The sequence below is a fragment of the Pagrus major genome, chromosome 1 (assembly GCF_040436345.1).
Source record: "Pagrus major chromosome 1, Pma_NU_1.0".
Lineage (NCBI taxonomy): Eukaryota > Metazoa > Chordata > Actinopteri > Spariformes > Sparidae > Pagrus > Pagrus major.
Window position 1 is genome coordinate 24,079,929 of NC_133215.1, and position 21,668 is coordinate 24,101,596.

Below are 21,668 nucleotides of genomic sequence, written 5' to 3' on the forward strand. Positions count from 1 at the left end.
AATAAATTCATGGTACCAAATTCATTTCTCTTTCCATTTTGAATTAGTTTGCATGAGAGTGAAATCAGCTCAGTTTGGTAAAATTCTCCAGGAACACTACCAGCAGCTGAGGGCCTCTGCTGGGAGGAAAAGATACTGCAGTCAGCAACTCCTGCCATTTCTCTGCTTTCCTCCTCCACAGCTAGAACACAAAGCCTGATATCAGGGCAGGTTTTCACTTATTACAATCTGAAATCTGGTTACCATGGGGATGACAAAGTTTTGACATACAGGCCATGACAGGAAGACATTCAATGTGACAGCCGAGCAACTGACACGCCACATAAATCTAATGTGATGCTTTGATAATCGTCTGTAGATTTACATCTTCAAAGCACATCACTTCTACTTTGACTCACATTTTTTGCATGACAGTCCATGTTTTGTGTTTTATGTCGAACAAAGTCATAAAAATGAAACTAGAGGCCGAAAAGCACAACAACACAACAAACTCAAGCTCAAAGATTCTGTATTTATGTGTCTCAACGTCAGCATGTCTTCTTGGAGGAAGGAAATGAGCAGTGGTGGCAGCTCCTCCTCAAACACGTCACTGTGGGATCATTAGCAGAAGTCAGCTCTATATGTGTGAAAAGACTCTCTCTACGCAGTACTTTTCTCTTTCAGCCAAAATGTCTTAATATATAACAGTCCCTAAGTGACTTCAAGTTTAAGAACTCTACAGTACATCAACAGTTGTTAGGAAGTTGAGGTACCAGTGAGATAATGCATGACCATTAGTTCTGGCCAGTCTGCAAAGATAAAAATGTGCTGGGAAATAACACACACACAATAAAAAGAAACCTTGTTATCAAGTTTTTTTTTGCTAATCTCATAATGGCTTCAACCCTTTGACCTTTTATCTATAACTACTGTAAAAGACTTTATTGTCTAACTTCAGCACCTTATAACTTAATTATGTACTTATTTACGATAACGTGCAGGTGTCCTTATCTATAGATAACACTAAACACATTCATGGGCCTTCACATATAGCAGACTTCTGGCTCCTGGAAATGGCATAAGTGTTGGCTTTTTAAGGCTGCATTACAGTAAAGTCATGTACCTGAGTCTGCCTTTACCCACTTACTCATTATATCCACATTACCAATGATTGTGTTAATATTTGAAAGTACCAATAGTCATCCCTACAATACTGTTGCAATATCCATAGTGAAGTTTTTGGTCAAAAATTAGTGATATCTGGTGTTTTGTCGCCCAGTAGCATTTATGAAGTGCTTTTAAGGAGATTGCAAAATATTGAGATAAACATTGTGTATCGTGATACAAACTAAACATATTACAATATAATTTTAAGGCCATATTGCCCAGAGCTAGCTAGGCAACCAAATCTGACCTGATATTTTATTGACCTTTTATTTGTTTTTAATTTTTGTTAAACATAATTTATAGACAGTAATATAAACAGTATCACCAGGTTCATATGTGAGGAGATAATTGATACAAAGGCCCTTTTCAGACCTGATATTAACATCCATCCTGATCGATCCAAACATAAATGGACAACTCCATCAGTTCACACCTGCAGCATAAAAGCAAAGTAACTGCTAATTACTGCTAACTGTAGCTGTCATGAGCTAGTTAGCTCAGTTAGCTAACTAGTTAGCGCAGCTAGCAATGTGGACTGGGACTTTGGGGCACTTGAGGGAGTGTTGGTGTTGTTTACACCATGAACACAGGAGCATTGGGCTGGGATGGGCCAGGGCTAGCTGGTTAGCACGCTAACTTCAGCATATATTTCTAACTATTTCTAACTCAGTTCTGAACTGAAGAAGCCTCTTGGATGAGAGGTGAAACATCTTCAAGAAACTGATACAAGTCCAGTTGCCTACGATACAGCACTTAGTATTACCATGACCTGGATGACTGAGAACCTTCATCAACATTAAACATAGTAAAATTAATATTCATTTTCTGTGTTTTGTTGTTTGTGGTTGACTACGGTGAAGAAGTGGAATGTGTTCACACCTTCCAACTACAATGAATAGGTACACATACACACACGCCCTGATGAGATGAAAGCTGAAAAAATGATATGAAAAAAGGAAGTAAGCTGACAGGCTTCACACCAACAGCACTAACTCTCCCCACCTTGATGATTGACCTCAAGATTTCCTGTCTCATTGTGAGGCTTCAGTGGCATCTCTTGAAAAGGATGAAAGGCTTAAATTTAGTTCAGACTTACTGAGTCTGAGAGTTGGTGAAGGGCAGAGAAAGTATTAGACGCTAAACAAAAGGAGAGAGAGAATTTAGTGAGGATCACAATGAGGAAAATGCTCCTTCTCATCATCTGGCTGTCCTCTGGTGAGTACTCAACACATTTCAGCAGAGAGTTTAACATGTCCACCTATGCTGTTGATATTCTTTAGTATACTGCTAAAAATATTTGACTTTCTGAGCCATTTTGAAGATAACGAATTAAATCAAAATTTAATCTCCTGTTTTTTATTTTTTTCTGGAAGAAGTCAGATGCCAACCATCAAAGATTCATGTATCAGCCCAGGAGGGAGGACTGGCTGAGATCTCCTGCCCATATGACTCTGGATATGAAACATATCCTAAATATTTCTATAAAGGTATTTATCCTAATAGGCGGATTGTCATTGAAACTGCTGCTAGAAAAAAAGGGAGCGCACAAAGAGGGAAATATTATATTTACGATGATACCAAACGAAGAATGCTGCATGTGACCATCCATAACGTCAACCTGAACGATGCTGGGACATACTGGTGTTGGATAGATGCATATGGGTTTGATCCTAAAACAGAAATTGAACTCAAAGTCTACAAAGGTATGTTAAAGTTGGCTATTCTCTTTCTATCTCTAGCTATTTTTCTTAATCATTACTGCACTTGTATTCATTCTTCCTCCCTGAACACCTAATGTTGTTCTTTGACAGCTCCTGCACCTCCACTGGTCACCTCACATCCTCCTGCTTCAACCACAGTTCAAACCACCACCAGGAACCAGCAACAGCCAGCAAGAACTACAGGTTATTTAAACTGTGTGTTATGATCAGCAATGTCCATCTGAATATACGCAGACTTTCTTTTTCAATATATGCTGAGTATCAGTCTGTGTTCTGGCTTCTTTTACTCAGTGTCAGATAGTGCCAGTGCAACACTGTGGTCCACAACACCTGAAGATATACGTACAGGTAACACATCACACAGCAGTTTATTCAGGATAAATCTGAGGTGCACAGTAGTTTGAAAAAAAAAGCCAAAGAATGTGTTCTCTCTTTGTTGGGGATTGTACGAGTTTTCGCCCACTTTGCAGAGGAAAAATAGTCCAGGGTTATTTTTTATCCAAAAAGTCTTGATAATGACGCCATCTGGTGGTGAGTGTTAGCGATAGGCAAGGAAAGTTAGATTGTACATCACCTTTGGAGTTATTCACATACAGTAAGGCAGCTTAAACAACATCTGAAAAAATGTAACAAGTTTCTAAATAAAATTTAAAAATTGTAAAATGTATAAAATTAATATAGAAATATAATTTAAATCACCTGTTTCCTTTAAAGGGTTTTGGTCCCAGATAAATCAGCTAGTCTGATTGAAATAATAAATGCATTGTACAACATTTATATTTGCTTTGAAGTAAGAATTAGCAGTTGTGATAAATCAAAGATCAAGAAAGCTTTCAATTTTTTTATTTATTACCTCTACCTAGTGTTGCCACCACTGACAGGAAAGAGGCTGTACTTGGCTGTTGCTGCTGCTGCTGCTGCTGCTGCTGCTGCTGCTGCTGCTGCTGTTGCTGTCCTGGTGCTGAGTTTGATGGTTTTGTACTTTGGACTGAGGAAACACAGACATGATACAGAATGTGAGTTACCTCAGTTTAACAGTTTAAAACATGTATGTCTCTTTTACATTATTATTTACCCAGTAATTCTCTGACTTAACCCTTATTATTGATTTATGGTCCATAACCATTTATCCTGGTTACAGTTTGTGAGATGTAATGCTTAATGTGTGTCAATCCCAGCAACGCTTGGAGGTGAGGCAGCCCCGTGGATCAGCACATGGAGTACGGTGAGAAGTGTGTGTGTGTGTGTGTGTGTGTGTGTGTGTGTGTGTGTGTGTGTGTGTGTGTGTGTGTGTGTGTGTGTGTGTGTGTGTGACGTGTGTGTGTGTGTGTGTGTGTGTGTGTGTGTGTGTGTGTGTGTGGGTGTGTGTGTGTTGTGTGCATGGTTATGTTGAGTTTATGAGGCCTTAATTCAGCACTGTGTGTCCTCCTGCAGGTTGTATACGTGAAGAATCAGAACATCTGCAGCATCAGGAGCCCCTACACTGAGGCTGGAGACCCACACATCAATGAGGACGGTCATCTGCTCTACTCCACAGTCTGCTTTAACGCAACCAACCAACCAACACCTTCTCATTCTCAGGTCGTCAAACACCGACAATTGAGCCATGTTCACAAAGGAACTTTCCCCAGTGACTAGGAACCTTTGGTAGAAGGTTCCCTCGCAGGCACCAGGGTCCAAATTAAGTTCTGGGGACATTATTTTATCACACAACAAGTCCCTTTTGAAAACCCAACCCCAGAGTCCACACTCATAGACTCACAGACCTTGAGGTACATTCCAGTAAGTCCACAAGGGTTTAGGGCTGTCTCACTGTCAAATCGTTAAGCGCATGAGGCTCTCATGCAGACATTTTGAGCCCTTTATGGCCACTTTCCATAAGTCTGCATTTCTGCAGGCTTTGCTGATGGGAATTACCCACAGTTCATAGCATTGTAACATTATACACGGGGTAAAAACATTCAGGACAATCAGGATGCTTTCATTGCTCTATATGCAAAGTTTTTTGTCCACAAACGTTCTTAGTCATTACCAAACATATTACATTTTCTCCTAGAACTGATTCTCTACTTAAATCACTCAGTTTATTAAACAAAACAAAAAGTAATAAGCTTTTGAAACAATATGGAACTTTTTCCCTGAAACCTCTGACTGAATATGTTCCTATTTGTGTTTATGTGTATTCCTGTTTTCAGTTTTAATTATGAGACTAAATGCTGAAAACCTACAAGGTAAAGTGAAACTTCACAAAGGGCCATCTCGTTCCTAAAATACCATTTCAGCCCCTTGTAGCCCTTCTCACTCAAACACTTACCAGGTGGTATCAGATAAGTCCATGAGGGCTCTGGGTTTAGATCTTGGGGGGACATTGGGACTCGGCCATAGAATCTGACTCTGCAACCATTTTGGCTTTTTTTCTAATGGCACACTGGCAAAAGTGGCATGGTGTAAAATAATCGATGAAGGCTTTATTTTTTGTTGGAAACATGTTACTGGACACCGTAACTGTAATCACATTACCAAAATGCCTAAACTAATATATTACTGTAACACATTACTTCTGTAGCACATTACCTGCAACACTGAGTAAGAGGATGAATAAGGACTTGATAGGCATTGGGACTAGATGGGCTGTAGAAAAAAGACTTTCTCTAAAATATGAAGAAAAAAAAAAGCATCTGTTGCCTTTGAGATTGCCTGTAACTATTTTCATAGACCTGCTGTGTGTTTCTTGGAGAGGAGGAGGTAAAGCCTGACAATCTGTCTGTCTACTCTGTCTACTCACTGTACCGCTTAATGTGCAATAAATTCATGGTACCAAATTCATTTCTCTTTCCATTTTGAATTAGTTTGCATGAGAGTGAAATCAGCTCAGTTTGGTAAAATTCTCCAGGAACACTACCAGCAGCTGAGGGCCTCTGCTGGGAGGAAAAGATACTGCAGTCAGCAACTCCTGCCATTTCTCTGCTTTCCTCCTCCACAGCTAGAACACAAAGCCTGATATCAGGGCAGGTTTTCACTTATTACAATCTGAAATCTGGTTACCATGGGGATGACAAAGTTTTGACATACAGGCCATGACAGGAAGACATTCAATGTGACAGCCGAGCAACTGACACGCCACATAAATCTAATGTGATGCTTTGATAATCGTCTGTAGATTTACATCTTCAAAGCACATCACTTCTACTTTGACTCACATTTTTTGCATGACAGTCCATGTTTTGTGTTTTATGTCGAACAAAGTCATAAAAATGAAACTAGAGGCCGAAAAGCACAACAACACAACAAACTCAAGCTCAAAGATTCTGTATTTATGTGTCTCAACGTCAGCATGTCTTCTTGGAGGAAGGAAATGAGCAGTGGTGGCAGCTCCTCCTCAAACACGTCACTGTGGGATCATTAGCAGAAGTCAGCTCTATATGTGTGAAAAGACTCTCTCTACGCAGTACTTTTCTCTTTCAGCCAAAATGTCTTAATATATAACAGTCCCTAAGTGACTTCAAGTTTAAGAACTCTACAGTACATCAACAGTTGTTAGGAAGTTGAGGTACCAGTGAGATAATGCATGACCATTAGTTCTGGCCAGTCTGCAAAGATAAAAATGTGCTGGGAAATAACACACACACAATAAAAAGAAACCTTGTTATCAAGTTTTTTTTTGCTAATCTCATAATGGCTTCAACCCTTTGACCTTTTATCTATAACTACTGTAAAAGACTTTATTGTCTAACTTCAGCACCTTATAACTTAATTATGTACTTATTTACGATAACGTGCAGGTGTCCTTATCTATAGATAACACTAAACACATTCATGGGCCTTCACATATAGCAGACTTCTGGCTCCTGGAAATGGCATAAGTGTTGGCTTTTTAAGGCTGCATTACAGTAAAGTCATGTACCTGAGTCTGCCTTTACCCACTTACTCATTATATCCACATTACCAATGATTGTGTTAATATTTGAAAGTACCAATAGTCATCCCTACAATACTGTTGCAATATCCATAGTGAAGTTTTTGGTCAAAAATTAGTGATATCTGGTGTTTTGTCGCCCAGTAGCATTTATGAAGTGCTTTTAAGGAGATTGCAAAATATTGAGATAAACATTGTGTATCGTGATACAAACTAAACATATTACAATATAATTTTAAGGCCATATTGCCCAGAGCTAGCTAGGCAACCAAATCTGACCTGATATTTTATTGACCTTTTATTTGTTTTTAATTTTTGTTAAACATAATTTATAGACAGTAATATAAACAGTATCACCAGGTTCATATGTGAGGAGATAATTGATACAAAGGCCCTTTTCAGACCTGATATTAACATCCATCCTGATCGATCCAAACATAAATGGACAACTCCATCAGTTCACACCTGCAGCATAAAAGCAAAGTAACTGCTAATTACTGCTAACTGTAGCTGTCATGAGCTAGTTAGCTCAGTTAGCTAACTAGTTAGCGCAGCTAGCAATGTGGACTGGGACTTTGGGGCACTTGAGGGAGTGTTGGTGTTGTTTACACCATGAACACAGGAGCATTGGGCTGGGATGGGCCAGGGCTAGCTGGTTAGCACGCTAACTTCAGCATATATTTCTAACTATTTCTAACTCAGTTCTGAACTGAAGAAGCCTCTTGGATGAGAGGTGAAACATCTTCAAGAAACTGATACAAGTCCAGTTGCCTACGATACAGCACTTAGTATTACCATGACCTGGATGACTGAGAACCTTCATCAACATTAAACATAGTAAAATTAATATTCATTTTCTGTGTTTTGTTGTTTGTGGTTGACTACGGTGAAGAAGTGGAATGTGTTCACACCTTCCAACTACAATGAATAAGTACACATACACACACGCCTTCATAAGATGGAAGCAGAAAAAAATAATGATAATAGAAAGGAAGGAGGCTGACAGGCTTCACACCTGCAGCACTAACTTAACTCTCCCCACCCTTGATGATTGACCTCAAGACTTCCTGTCTCATTGTGGGGCTTCAGTGGCATCTCTTGAAAAGGATGAAAGGCTTAAATTTATTTCAGACCGACTGAGGTTGTCTGAGAGTTGGTGAAGGGCAGAGAAATTGTTAGACGCAAAGGAAAACAAAAGGAGAGAGAGAATTTAGTGAGGATCACAATGAGGAAAATGCTCCTTCTCATCATCTGGCTGTCCTCTGGTGAGTACTCAACACATTTCAGCAGAGAGTTTAACATGTCCACCTATGCTGTTGATATTCTTTAGTATACTGCTAAAAATATTTGACTTTCTGAGCCATTTTGAAGATAACGAATTAAATCAAAATTTAATCTCCTGTTTTTTATTTTTTTCTGGAAGAAGTCAGATGCCAACATCCCAAGTTTCATGTATCAGCCCAGGAGGGAGGACTGGCTGAGATCTCCTGCCCATATGACTCTGGATATGAAACATATCCTAAATATTTCTATAAAGGTATTTATGCTAATAAGAAGATTGTCATTGAAACTGCTGCTGGAAAAAAAGGGAGCGCACAAAGAGGGAAATATTATATTTACGATGATACCAAACAAAGAATGCTGCATGTGATCATCCATAACGTCAACCTGAACGATGCCGAGACATATTGGTGTTGGATACATGCATATGTGTATGATCCTAAAACAGAAATTGAACTCAAAGTCTATAAAGGTATGTTAAAGTTGGCTATTCTCTTTCTATCTCTAGCTATTTTTCTTAATCATTACTGCACTTGTATTCATTCTTCCTCCCTGAACACCTAATGTTGTTCTTTGACAGCTCCTGCACCTCCACTGGTCACCTCACATCCTCCTGCTACTACAGGTTATTTAAACTGTGTGTTATGATCAGCAATGTCCATCTTAATATATGCAGACTTTCTTTTTCAATATATGCTGAGTATCAGTCTGTGTTCTGGCTTCTTTTACTCAGTGTCAGATAGTGCCAGTACAACACTGTGGTCCACAACACCTGAAGATATGCGTACAGGTAACACATCACACAGCAGTTTATTCAGGATAAATCTGAGGTGCACAGTAGTTTGAAAAAAAAGCCAAAGAATGTGTTCTCTCTTTGTTGGGGACTGTACGAGTTTTCGCCCACTTTGCAGAGGAAAAATAATCCAAGGTTATTTTTTACCAAAAAGTCTTGATAATGACGCCATCTGGTGGTGAGTGATAGTGATAGGCAAGGAAAGTTAGATTGGACATCACCTTTAGAGTTATTCACATACAGTAAGGCAGGTTAAACAACATCTGGAAAAATGTAACACATTTCAAAATGATATTGAAAAAAATTTGTAAAATGTGTACAATTTATATAGAAATATAATTTAAATCACCTGTTTCCTTTAGAGGGTTTTGGTCCGAGATAAATCAGCTAGTCTGTTTGAAACAATAAATGCATTGTACAACATTTATATTGCTTTGAAGTAAGAATTAGTAGTTGTGATAAATCAAAGATCAAGAAAGCTTTCAATTTTTTTATTTATTACCTCTACCTAGTGTTGCCACCACTGACAGGAAAGAGGCTGTACTCAGCTGCTGCTGTGGCTGCTGCTGTGGCTGCTGCTGTTGCTGTCCTGGTGCTGAGTTTGATGGTTTTGTACTTTGGACTGAGGAAACACAGACATGATACAGAATGTGAGTTACCTCAGTTTAACAGTTTAAAACATGTATGTCTCTTTTACATTATTATGTATCCAGTAATTCTCTGACTTAACCCTTATTATTGATTTATGGCCCATAACCATTTATCCTGGTTACAGTTTGTGAGATGTAATGCTTAATGTGTGTCAATCCCAGCAACGTTTGGAGGTGAGGCAGCCCCGTGGATCAGCACATGGAGTACGGTGAGAAGTTTGTGTGTATGTGTGTGTGTGTGTGTGTGTGTGTGTGTGTGTGTGGGTGGGTGGATGGGTGGGTGGGTGTGTGTGTGTTGTGTGCATGGTTATGTTTGAGTTTACGAGGCCTTAATTCAGCACTGTGTGTCCTCCAGCAGGTTGTATACGTGAAGAATCAGAACATCTGCAGCATCAGGAGCCCCTACACTGAGGCTGGAGACCCACACATCAGTGAGGACGGTCATCTGCTCTACTCCACAGTCTGCTTTAACGCAACCAACCAACCAACACCTTCTCATTCTCAGGTCGTCAAACACCGACACTTGAGCCATGTTCACAAAGGAACTTTCCCCAGTGACTAGGAACCTTTGGTAGAAGGTTCCCTCGCAGGCACCAGGGTCCAAATTAAGTTCTGGGGACATTATTTTATCACACAACAAGTCCCTTTTGAAAACCCAACCCCAGAGTCCACACTCATAGACTCACAGACCTTGAGGTGCATTCCAGTAAGTCCACAAGGGTTTAGGGCTGTCTCACTGTCAAATCGTTAAGTGCATGAGTCTCTCATGCAGACATTTTGAGCCCTTTATGGCCACTTTCCATAAGTCTGCATTTCTGCAGACTTTGCTGACGGGAATTACCCACAGTTCATAGCATTGTAACATTATACACAGGGTAAAAACATTCAGGACAATCAGGATGCTTTCATTGCTCTATATGCAAAGTTTTTTGTCCACAAACGTTCTTAGTCATTACCAAACATATTACATTTTCTCCTAGAACTGATTGTCTACTTAAATCACTCAGTTTATTAAACAAAACAAAAAGCAATAAGCTTATATGGAACTTTTTCCCTGAAACCTTTGACTGAATATGTTCCTATTTGTGTTTATGTGTATTCCTGTTTTCAGTTTTAATTATGAGGCTAAATGTTTGAAACTGTTAAATCAAAAGTTGAAAACCTACAAGGTAAAGTGAAACTTCACAAAGTGCCATCTCGTTCCTAAAATACCATTTCAGCCCCTCGTAGCCCTTCTCACTCAAACACTTACCAGGTGGTATCAGATAAGTCCATGAGGGCTCTGGGTTTAGATCTTGGGGGGACATTGGGACTGGGCCATAGAATCTGACTCTGCAACCATTCTGCCTTTTCTTTCTAATGGCACACTGGCAAAAGTGGCATGGTGTAAAATAAATCGATGAAGGCTTTATTTTTTGTTGGAAACATGTTACTGGACACCGTAACTGTAATCACATTACCAAAATGCCTAAACTAATATATTACTGTAACACATTACTTCTGTAGCACATTACCTGCAACACTGAGTAAGAGGATGAATAAGGACTTGATAGGCATTGGGACTAGATGGGCTGTAGAAAAAAGACTTTCTCTAAAATATGAAAAAAAAAGCATCTGTTGCCTTTGAGATTGCCTGTAACTATTTTCATAGACCTGCTGTGTGTTTCTTGGAGAGGAGGAGGTGAAGCCTGACTGTCTGTTTGTCTACTCTGTCTACTCACTGTACTGCTTAATGTGCAATAAATTCATGGTACCAAATTCATTTCTCTTTCCATTTTGAATTAGTTTGCATGAGAGTGAAATCAGCTCAGTTTGGTAAAGTACTCCAGGAATACTACCAGGAGCTGAGGGCCTCTGCTGGGAGGAAAAGATACTGCAGTCAGCAACTCCTGCCATTTCTCTGATTTCCTCCTCCACAGCTCCTCAAACATGTCACTGTGGGATCATAAGCAGTGGTCAATCAAACAATCAATCAATCAATCAAAGCTTTATTGTCATTTCGCTGTACCTACAAAAGTAGTGCAGCATTAAATGAGATTGCGTTTGATCCCATAACACGAACACAATAAATACACACAATAGAATACTACAATAAATGAAACAAAAACTATGACTAAGGCTCATGAAGTGCAGTAGTGTGCATGCTCCAGATCAGCAGTTCAGCAATCTAACAGCTTGTGGAAGGAAGCTGTTGATTAGTCTGTTTGTTCGGCCTTTTAGACTCCGGAATCATTTTCCTGATTGGAGCAGTTCAAAGAATGTGTGGAGAGGATGGGAGGGGTCCCTGATGATGTTCATGCCCTGCTCCTGCAGCAGATTAGGAAGAGTCCTTGGACAGAGGGGAGTGAAACTCCAATGAACCTCTCAGCTCCTCTAACTATTCTCTGCAGGGCTTTTTTGTCTGACATACTGCAGCTGGAGTACCATGTCGAGATACAATATGTCAGAACGCTCTCCACCACACCACTATAGAAGGTCCTGAGGATGCTGATGGGGAGATAGGCTTGTTTCAGCTTCCTCGGGAAGTATAGTCTCTGCTGTACATGTGTCAGCTCTATATGTTTGAAAAGACTCTCTCACCACAGTACTTTTCTCTTTTAGACAAAATGTCTTGATATATAACAGTCTCTTAGCGACTTCAAGTTTAAGAACTCTAGGAAAATGAGGTACCAGTGAGATAATGCATGACCATTAGTTCTGGCCAGTCTGCATAGATGTGCTGGGAAATAACACACACACATAGCTCACATAGCACACAGAATTTGGCTGAGAGCGCCAAGCCGGGAATAGGCAGCAAAACCAAAACTTTATCGCCAACTTGGAAATGACGGGGGACAGCACAGCGGTCATACACACACATGCAGGGCCGTAACACACAATAAAAAGAAACCTTGTTATAAAGTTTTTTTGCTAATCTCATAATGGCTTCAACCCTTTGACCTTTTATCTATAACTACTGTAACAGACTTTATCGTCTAACTTCAGCACCTTATAAATTAATTATATACTTATTTATGAAACGTGCAGGTGTCCTTATCTATAGATAACACTAAATACATTCATGGGCCTTCACATATAGCAGACTTCTGGCTCCTGGAAATGGCAAATGGAAGTGTGGGCTCTTAAGGCTGTGTCACAGTAAAGTCATGTAACTGAGTCTGCCTTTACCCACTTACTCATTATATCCACATTACCAATGATTGTGTTAATATGTGAAAGTACCAATAGTCATCCCTACAATACTGTTGCAATATCCATAGTGAAGTATCTGGTCAATATTAGTGATATCTGGTGTTTTGTCGCCCAGTAGCATTTATGAAGTGCTTTTCAGGAGATTGCAAAATATTGAGATAAACATTGTGTATCGTGATACAAACTAAACATATTACAATATAATTTTAAGGCCATATTGCCCAGAGCTAGCTAGGCAACCAAATCTGACCTGTTATTTTATTGACCTTTTATTTGTTTTTAATTTTTGTTAAACATAATTTATAGACAGTAATATAAACAGTATCACCAGGTTCATATGTGAGGAGATAATTGATACAAAGGCCCTTTTCAGACCTGATATTAACATCCGTCCTGAGTGATCCAAACGTAAATGGACAACTCCATCAGTTCACACCTGCAGCATATAACCAAAGTAACCACTAATTACTGCTAACTGTAGCTGTCATGAGCTAGTTAGCTCAGTTAGCTAACTAGTTAGCACAGCTAACAATGTGGACTGGGAGTTTGGGGCACTTGAGGGAGTGTTGGTGTTGTTTACACCACGAACACAGGAGCATTGGGCTGGGATGGGCCAGGGCTAGCTGGTTAGCACGCTAACTTCAGCACATATTTCTAACTATTTCTAACTCAGTTCTGAACTGAAGAAGCCTCTTGGATGAGAGGTGAAACGTCTTCAAGAAGCTGAAACAAGTCCAGTTGCCTACGATACAGCACTTAGAATTAACATGACCTGGATGACTGAGAACCTTCATCAACATTAAACATAGTAAAACTAATATTTATTTTCTGTGTTTTGTTTTGTTTTGTTTTGTTTTGTTTTGTTTTGTTTTGTTTTGTTTGTGGTTGACTACGGTGAAGAAGTGGAATTTGTTCACACCTTCCAACTACAATGAATAAGTACACATACACACACGCCTTGATGAGATGGAAGCAGAAAAAATAATGATAATAGAAAGGAAGGAGGCTGACAGGCTTCATACCTACAGCACTAACTTAAAGCTTGGGTATCATCTCTGAGGCTCGTGGCTCAAGGTTACGTTAGCTGCTACGAGCATAACACTCAACATTTAAACAGACAAAGTAAATAGAGGCCTTTCTCCACTGCACCTATAAACTTGTGCTGGCCTCCTGTGAACAATGCTGAGAAACACTGTCCAGTGGCTGAGCCTAACTGCTGACCTCTCGTTACGGATGTCCAGGACTTCCCCTCCTGCATGCATTGTTCATTTCAGGGAAGATATGACCGATAGCAGAAGAGCCTTCTAATTGGAAAACAATCTTGTTTGGCATGTCTTCAAAGAAAACACAATTTTTTATAGACACACTAAATTTTACAGTAGATTAAATTGAATAAATGCATACGTTCTTTTGCTGAAACTGTTTTGTTGTGACATATTGTCCTCTGAACACATCACTGAGTACATTTAAGAAATTAAAAACTTAAGAAAAGTCTAAGTCTATTTAATTTATTTTCATCATCAACACTTGAATGCACCAAGGACACAAAAGACTGGTTATAATTTTGAGTAACTGCTGTATGCTTTTCCCTGTGACCCTCTAGCCCTCAAAGTACTCAAGACGACGTGTTAAGTGCTGAGCAGCAGTTCAGCATGACCTATGGACACACTTCAAACAGATATTGATGTGTTCAGCAATTTGTTACAGACTTCGTCGCTACACATCACTCCCATCCTCTAACACACACTCACATGTTGTTTTGTTTTATCGCAGGCTGAGTTGACATCAGCAAACATCCTCTTCCCTTCAACAATGTGTGTCAAAGTGCAAAGTCTCTGAGAAAGTCATGCTAATGCTTACTTACAGGCCCAAGTGAGCAGATAATTGATAATTGTCTGTAGATTTTCTTATAAAAAAGTATGAATTTAGGATGATCCAAGGTGTATATATCAAAATGTATAATAGCAGTGGATTAGTTTAAATATTAATAGACCATTTTAACTGCAGGAAAGGCCCAGGTGGAACTAATATCATTAACAATGTCTCTGTTCCATTTGTGTCCTGATGAAGCCCCACCAGTGAATCATCATGCACAATAGCAGAGCCCTCAAACTAGCAAGACTAAATGGGATGCAGCCCCTGTTATTTTAATAATTACCTGTGCTTCTCCTGCTATTAAACGCCAAGATTATCTGCTGCGTAAAAGGTTTTTAATCCCCGCTGAGATTACTGGGTCACTGCATGATACAGCAAAGAAATTTGGAGTTTAATACGAATAGAGGGTTTTACACATAATACACCTGTCAAATTCTGAATTAAAGCTGGGGTTGGTAAGAATGGGGGAATCAGCAAGAGCAAGTCCAATTTGGAAAGAATCCTTCCCAAAAAATCCTATCCTCCCCTCCACCGACTGCCCCATAGCGCTCATTGGCCAGCTGGGAGATGTGTGTTAGCTGCTAGTTCACTATGTTCAACAAGCTCTCTTCACTTTTTTCGTCTAACAAGTACATTAATAACAACTCTCTTAAATGACATGTATACAAAAGCAAATAAAGCAGCCAAACTTACCTCAGTCATAAATGCTACAAGGTGCCAAAGTTTCTCTTTACTGCTGTAGGTGTGTGCTTTGTGCTAACTGGGTTAGCTTGGCTCAGGGGCTGTGTACTGAGTGCAGCGCATTATTGTCATTACTAATTGTATCCACATAGCTGGCTGAACTAACCTCATGTCTCAGGTGTAAGAAAACAGCTAACATTATCATAATGAGCGTAAAAAACGCTATTGTTAGTAGTGTTTACAGCACTAAATGTGTTTACAGGACATGAAGTTACATCTAAATGTGTTTATGGGGTATAAAAATGTTATTGTTTCTGTCAAAGACAACACAGGACTGTTGCTATGTAAAAAAAAATGTCTGGAGTTAGGTAGGAAGCTTATGTGATGTGATGAAGCTTTAACTCTCCCCACCCTTGATGATCGACCATGACTTCCTGTCTTATTGTGGGGCTTAAGTGGCGTCTCTTGAAAAGGGTGAAAGGCTTAAATTTATTTCAGACTGACTGAAGTTGTCTGAGAGTTGATGAAGGGCAGAGAAATTGTTAGACGCAAAGGAAAACAAAAGGAGAGAGAGAATTTAGTGAGGATCACGATGAGGAAAATGCTCCTTCTCATCATCTGGCTGTCCTCTGGTGAGTACTCAACATGTTCCAGCAGAGAGTTTAACATGTCCTTCCTATACTGTTGATATTCTTTAGTATACTGCTAAAAATATTTGACTTTCTGAGTCATTTTGAAGATAACAAATTAAATCAAATTTTAATCTCCTGTATTTATTTTTCTCTGGAAGCAGTCAGATGCCAACCATCAAAGATTCATGTATCAGCCCAGGAGGGAGGACTGGCTGAGATCTCCTGCCCATATGACTCTGGATATGAAACATATCCTAAATATTTCTATAAAGGTATTTATGGTAAAAGACAGTCTATCATTGAAACTGCTGCTGGAAAAAAAGGGAGCGCACAAAGAGGGAAATATTATATTTACGATGATACCAAACGAAGAATGCTGCATGTGACCATCCATAACGTCAACCTGAACGATGCCGAGACATATTGGTGTTGGATAGATGCATATGGGTTTGATCCTAAAACAGAAATCGAACTCAAAGTCTACAAAGGTCTGTTAAAGTTGGCTATTCTCTTTCTATCTCTAGCTATTTTTCTTAATCATTACTGCACTTGTATTCATTCTTCCTCCCTGAACACCTAATGTTGTTCTTTGACAGCTCCTGCACCTCCACTGGTCACCTCACATCCTCCTGCTACTACAGGTTATTTAAACTGTGTGTTATGATCAGCAATGTCCATCTTGATAAATGCAGACTTTCTTTTTCAATATATGCTGAGTATCAGTCTGTGTTCTGGCTTCTTTTACTCAGTGTCAGATAGTGCCAGTACAACACTGTGGTCCACAACACCTGAAGATATGCGTACAGGTAACACATCACACAGCAGTTTATTCAGGATAAATCTGAGGTGCACGGTAGTTTGAAAAAAAAAAGCCAACGAATGTGCTCTCTCTTTGTTGGGCATTGTACGAGTTTTCGCCCACTTTGCAGATGAAAAATAATCCGAGGTTATTTTTTACCAAAAAGTCTTGATAATGACACCATCTGGTGGTGAGTGATAGGCAAGGAAAGTTTAACTATATTTCACCTTTAGAGTTATTCACATACAGTAAGGCAGGTTAAACAACATCTGGAAAAATGTTTTAAAACATCTTTAAATTAAAAATTAAGTTATGTAAAATGTGTACAATTTCTATAGAAATATAATTTAAATCCCCTGTTTCCTTTAGAGGGTTTTGGTCCCAGATAAATCAGCTAGTCTGTTTGAAATAATAAATGCATTGTACAACATTTATATTGCTTTAAAGTAAGATTTAGCAGTTGTGATAAATCAAAGATCAAGAAAGCTTTCAATTCTTTTATTTATTACCTCTACCTAGTGTTGCCACCACTGACAGGAAAGAGGCTGTACTTGGCTGTTGCTGCCGCTGTTGCTGTTGCTGTCCTGCTGCTGTGTCTGATGGTTTTGTACTTTAAAATGAGGAAACACAGACATGATACAGGATGTGAGTTACCTCAGTTTAACAATTTAAAGCATGTATGTCTTTGCTACGTTATTATTTACCCAGTAATTCTCTGACTTAACCCTTATTATTGATTTATGGTCCATAACCATTTATCCTGGTTACAGTTTGTGAGATGTAATGCTTAATGTGTGTCAATCCCAGCAACGCTTGGAGGTGAGGCAGCCCCGTGGATCAGCACATGGAGTACGGTGAGAAGTTTGTGTGTGTGTGTGTGTGTGTGTGTGTGTGTGTGTGTGTGTGTGTGTGTGTGTGTGTGTGTGTGTGTGTGTGTGCGTGTGTGTGTGTTGTGTGCATGGTTATGTTGAGTTTATGAGGCCTTAATTCAGCACTGTGTGTCCTCCTGCAGGTTGTATACGTGAAGAATCAGAACATCTGCAGCATCAGGAGCCCCTACACTGAGGCCGGAGACCCACACATCAGTGAGGACGGTCATCTGCCCTTCTCCACAATCTGCTTTAACGCAACCAACCAGCCAACGCCTTCTCATTCTCAGGTCTTCAAACACAAACACTTGAGTCATGTTCACAAAGGAACTTTCCCCAGTGACTAGGAACCTTTGGTAGAAGGTTCCCTCACAGGCACCAGGGTCCAAATTAAGTTCTGGGGACATTATTTTATCACACAGCAGTCCTTGCTTTGCATTACCTGTTAGAAAATGAGTGATTTATTGCATGACGTGGCTCAATACTGATTTTGTTTCACCTTTCTATCTTTGTGTTTTAAGAAAGATGATTTCACATTACATATCCTCAGCCACTTATTCTTGGAATTATAAAATTAAAGGAGCAGCTTCCCATGTTAAAATCGCAGGCTATGAAATGCCTTGAGGTAACGGACAGCAATTCGAAATGGATTGAAGCTTACCAGTGGCTGAAACCCTGAAACAGCAGTCGCTAAAAAAAAGCTCAAGGGTACCTTGTGTGTCTATATGAGATGCCGAGGACTGTGACAAATGTTGGTATTTGACAACCTGGGAAGGAGAATCAATTGCACAGGACATGATGTCTTCATCTAATTATTATTTATATATTATTGTTGTATAGAACTTTGTTTGTGTTAACTAGTTTCATCCCTGTAGTTCGATGCTGGTGAATGGTCACAGTGTCTTCATTAATCCTTTCACTATATTCTTTTGTCAATGTGAATTCAGTTGTTTTGATGTGTGAAATTAAAAATAAATAAATATCAAAGTGTGGAGCATTGTAAATTAAAGTTCTCTCACTGTTTTAGGCCTGCATGTCGCACCTTTGTTCGGTACACTGAATAACCTCTACAAAGCTTTACACCGTGTTTAGAAAGCCTTACGCCAGGTCTAACTCATCCTCTAACTTCAGCTTTCTTATACTCACCGGACCCTGGGTCAGTGGAGAGTAAAAGGTCAATTAAAAATGTGTGGGTTATTTGCTCTTGGAGTCTTAAGTCACACAACTGAACACACAGACGAGTTACACGAGTTTTAGATTCAGTGTAAATCAGACTGTGAGGATATCTGATGCCAATTTAGAATAAATGCCAGAAATTCGCTCAAAAATCTCTGAAAAATGTTGCTCCATAGGACCCTAGAACTTGCCTGACATTAATTAAAGGTTTTAATATATATTAAAGTAATCCGGTGAAAGTTGTCTTTACCACAGGTTGCAAACATTAACTGTCAATAGCTAATTCGGCATAAGCTACTTCTGATGTGATGTGATGTCACTCAGTGTGGCTATGTTGTATTGTAGGTAATGTAGGAGCCAGGATTTGAAAAGTAGTCCACTGGTCTAGCATTGCACTCCTACAACACTGTTGGACTCATTATGGACAAATGATTAAAATTGAAAAAAACATTTTTTTTATTCCACACATTCTTTCTTTTCAAAACCTGCCATCTACATTACCCACAAAAGCTTTGCCACTGAGTGACATCACCAGAGGCAATTTATCAGATGACATGCGGCTTCCTCTGGAGCCACAAAAGGCTTTATACTAATTTTAGCATTACGCATCCACTTTTCCCAACGTGATTTTCTAATATTTCAATCCATTTGCATTTCAAAAACGACTTTCTGTGGGGAAACATGAATGCAACAAAAAAAAAAATTAAAATAAGTAAACAACAAAAACATGGAGATGTGTTTCTGGTTGAGGTGCCTTTACATAGGCAGTGCAGAAGATGGCGCTGGAGTCCAGCTTTTCTGCTGCTTCTGTCCAAGGAGAAGAGGATGAGTCACTCCTCAGATGCAGACCTTCATGGTAACTTTGGTGAAGCATTATGCAACAGCCATCATCACACTCGCATACATATGCATACACACACAGAGATGAAACACAAAATAATGGCTCATACACACACCCTTTAACACATGCATAGTTTAATACACACTTGCACTGGAACATTGTCCTTCACAGACAGGGGACATGATGCCCCTGTGAGAATGAAATGGCCCAGACGAGACTAGATGATCACACTGTGGCCCTCATACATAAACAGTTATGACGAGAAACAAACACTTGTCAGCGTGACATTACCGGGAATAAGACACAGTTAAAGTGGGCCTTGCAGACAGAAAGTGAGAAGTAGAGGAGAACTGTTTGTGTAAGAAAGCATTCAAAAGTCAGTCATAGTACACTTGTTTGCATGGAAGGTTCACTTCTATCAAGAACTGAATTAATGCAAAGAAGACAGATTATAACAAGAGAATTTGAGATATTTCTCAAAACATTTGCATTAGAAATGGTTGGTCGTCCCACAGTGCTAAGACTCAATGCTTGATTAGTTGGATAGTAGGTATGTCTGAAAGTATGTGCATGTATATCCACATAATGCTGTATGCTGATGTAACCAAATGCAACATAACAGAACAACAGTGAATCAACAACAGCCTTTATTTCTCCTCCAGTGACGGCACTGTTATGGATAGATATCAGTGTCACACTGTCATGTGTCTAACTGGGACATTTGAATTAAGCAAAACCATCAGTACTGACCCTATTCACCCTGCCCTGCCTCATTCTACCTTTTTTATCTTCTCTTATTCCTTTGTTAGTTTGTTGTTTTTTTTCTGAATTTGTTATCATTATTTTATTGTTATGTATTGATTTTATTGTATAAAAAGTTTTTTATGTGCAATCAAACTTATATATCAAAATAACATAAAACTTTTAAAAGTATAAGCCAAAGCAATGTAGATCATAATCCGAACACATAGCAAGACTGTCAGCACTGCAGATAAAGAACAAAACACAAGGTGGATGTTTTTTCAATTATGTTTAATAAAAGAGACACCAGTGATGGTCACAGCTATTGATGACAGGATGTATAAATGATTCAGAGGCTGACATCTTTTCTCTTTCTCTTTTATGGTGAAAAATCACACTAAGGTCTCTCTCTCTCTCTCACACACACACACACACACACACACACACACGCAGCCAATTAGTTCACACCCAAACTGAAACTGAATACTTGCAGAAATTAAGGATTTCTTAAATTTCTAGAGACCTTGTTCCTTATGAGGTTGGTCATAAAGTTTCCAAATGAGACATCGACAAATGCCTACTCCAACAAAATGACTGCTCGCATGACGACTGAGGATATGAGTCATGAATGCTGCCACACGAACATGTGGATTCAGTCTGGCTCACATATCTAAATAAGATTAATAATGTTTTAACCCAACAAATGAGAATATATTACCAAAATGTCTTCTTTTGGTCTGGAGACACAGCTTGTTGAATTTCATCCACATCCCCTTTGAGTGTAAACACGATGTGGATGGACTCTGCACAGGGATGAACGATCCCTCCAGGTTTTTTTGAGACGGAAACACAGCTGACTAAATGATGATGAACGCCACAGTCGATTTCCCCATTCCCCCGGCCAAAACCCTCACATAGCAGATTTATTTCTATCTCCAACTCATTACGCAGGAAAATCACCAGACCAGCTTTCTCTGGTTCTCAATAAGTCCTCCTCAGTCGGAGCACGTGTGTTTGTGTACATGTGTGTGTTCATGTGTACATCTGCAAACCTCTTTACTCATTTTACGACACAAACCTAATCTCCTTAATATTTAATTTCTTGACTTTTTTTATATTTCAAGAAACAAGAGTAATTTCCTCCATACTGATGGAATTTCATATTTGGTGTTAGACATGTTAGTTTTCTCCTATCCAATAAATGTACTGTTTGTGAGTATATTCATCATATTTCAAGGTGATATTGATGTGTTATCTTGTGTTATTGTCTATTCTAAATGTTCAAATGATATGAAGGAATATCACAAACAACAAAAGCAAAAATAAATCATACTATTTCTCCCCCGTGGCCTATT

At 39.2% G+C, this 21,668-nt stretch overlaps 1 protein-coding gene across 1 annotated transcript; it reads left to right on the forward strand.

Moving 5' to 3' along the window:
* The first annotated feature begins 15,830 nt into the window (after window positions 1-15,830).
* LOC140998052 (CMRF35-like molecule 1) lies at window positions 15,831-17,470 on the forward strand. Its single transcript, XM_073468223.1, has 6 exons — window positions 15,831-15,887; window positions 16,046-16,375; window positions 16,484-16,528; window positions 16,637-16,693; window positions 17,206-17,331; window positions 17,457-17,470. Exons 1-6 carry the CDS (start codon window positions 15,848-15,850, stop codon window positions 17,468-17,470), a joined length of 612 nt encoding a protein of 203 aa, XP_073324324.1. The 5' UTR covers window positions 15,831-15,847.
* Window positions 17,471-21,668: the final 4,198 nt, after the last annotated feature.

Coding starts and splice junctions, on each gene's coding strand:
- LOC140998052 (XM_073468223.1), top strand. CDS start 15,848: ATGAGGAAAATGCTCCTTCTCATCATCTGGCTGTCCTCTG. Junction 15,888..16,045: donor CATCATCTGGCTGTCCTCTG/GTGAGTACTCAA, acceptor TTTCTCTGGAAG/CAGTCAGATGCCAACCATCA. Junction 16,376..16,483: donor CGAACTCAAAGTCTACAAAG/GTCTGTTAAAGT, acceptor GTTCTTTGACAG/CTCCTGCACCTCCACTGGTC.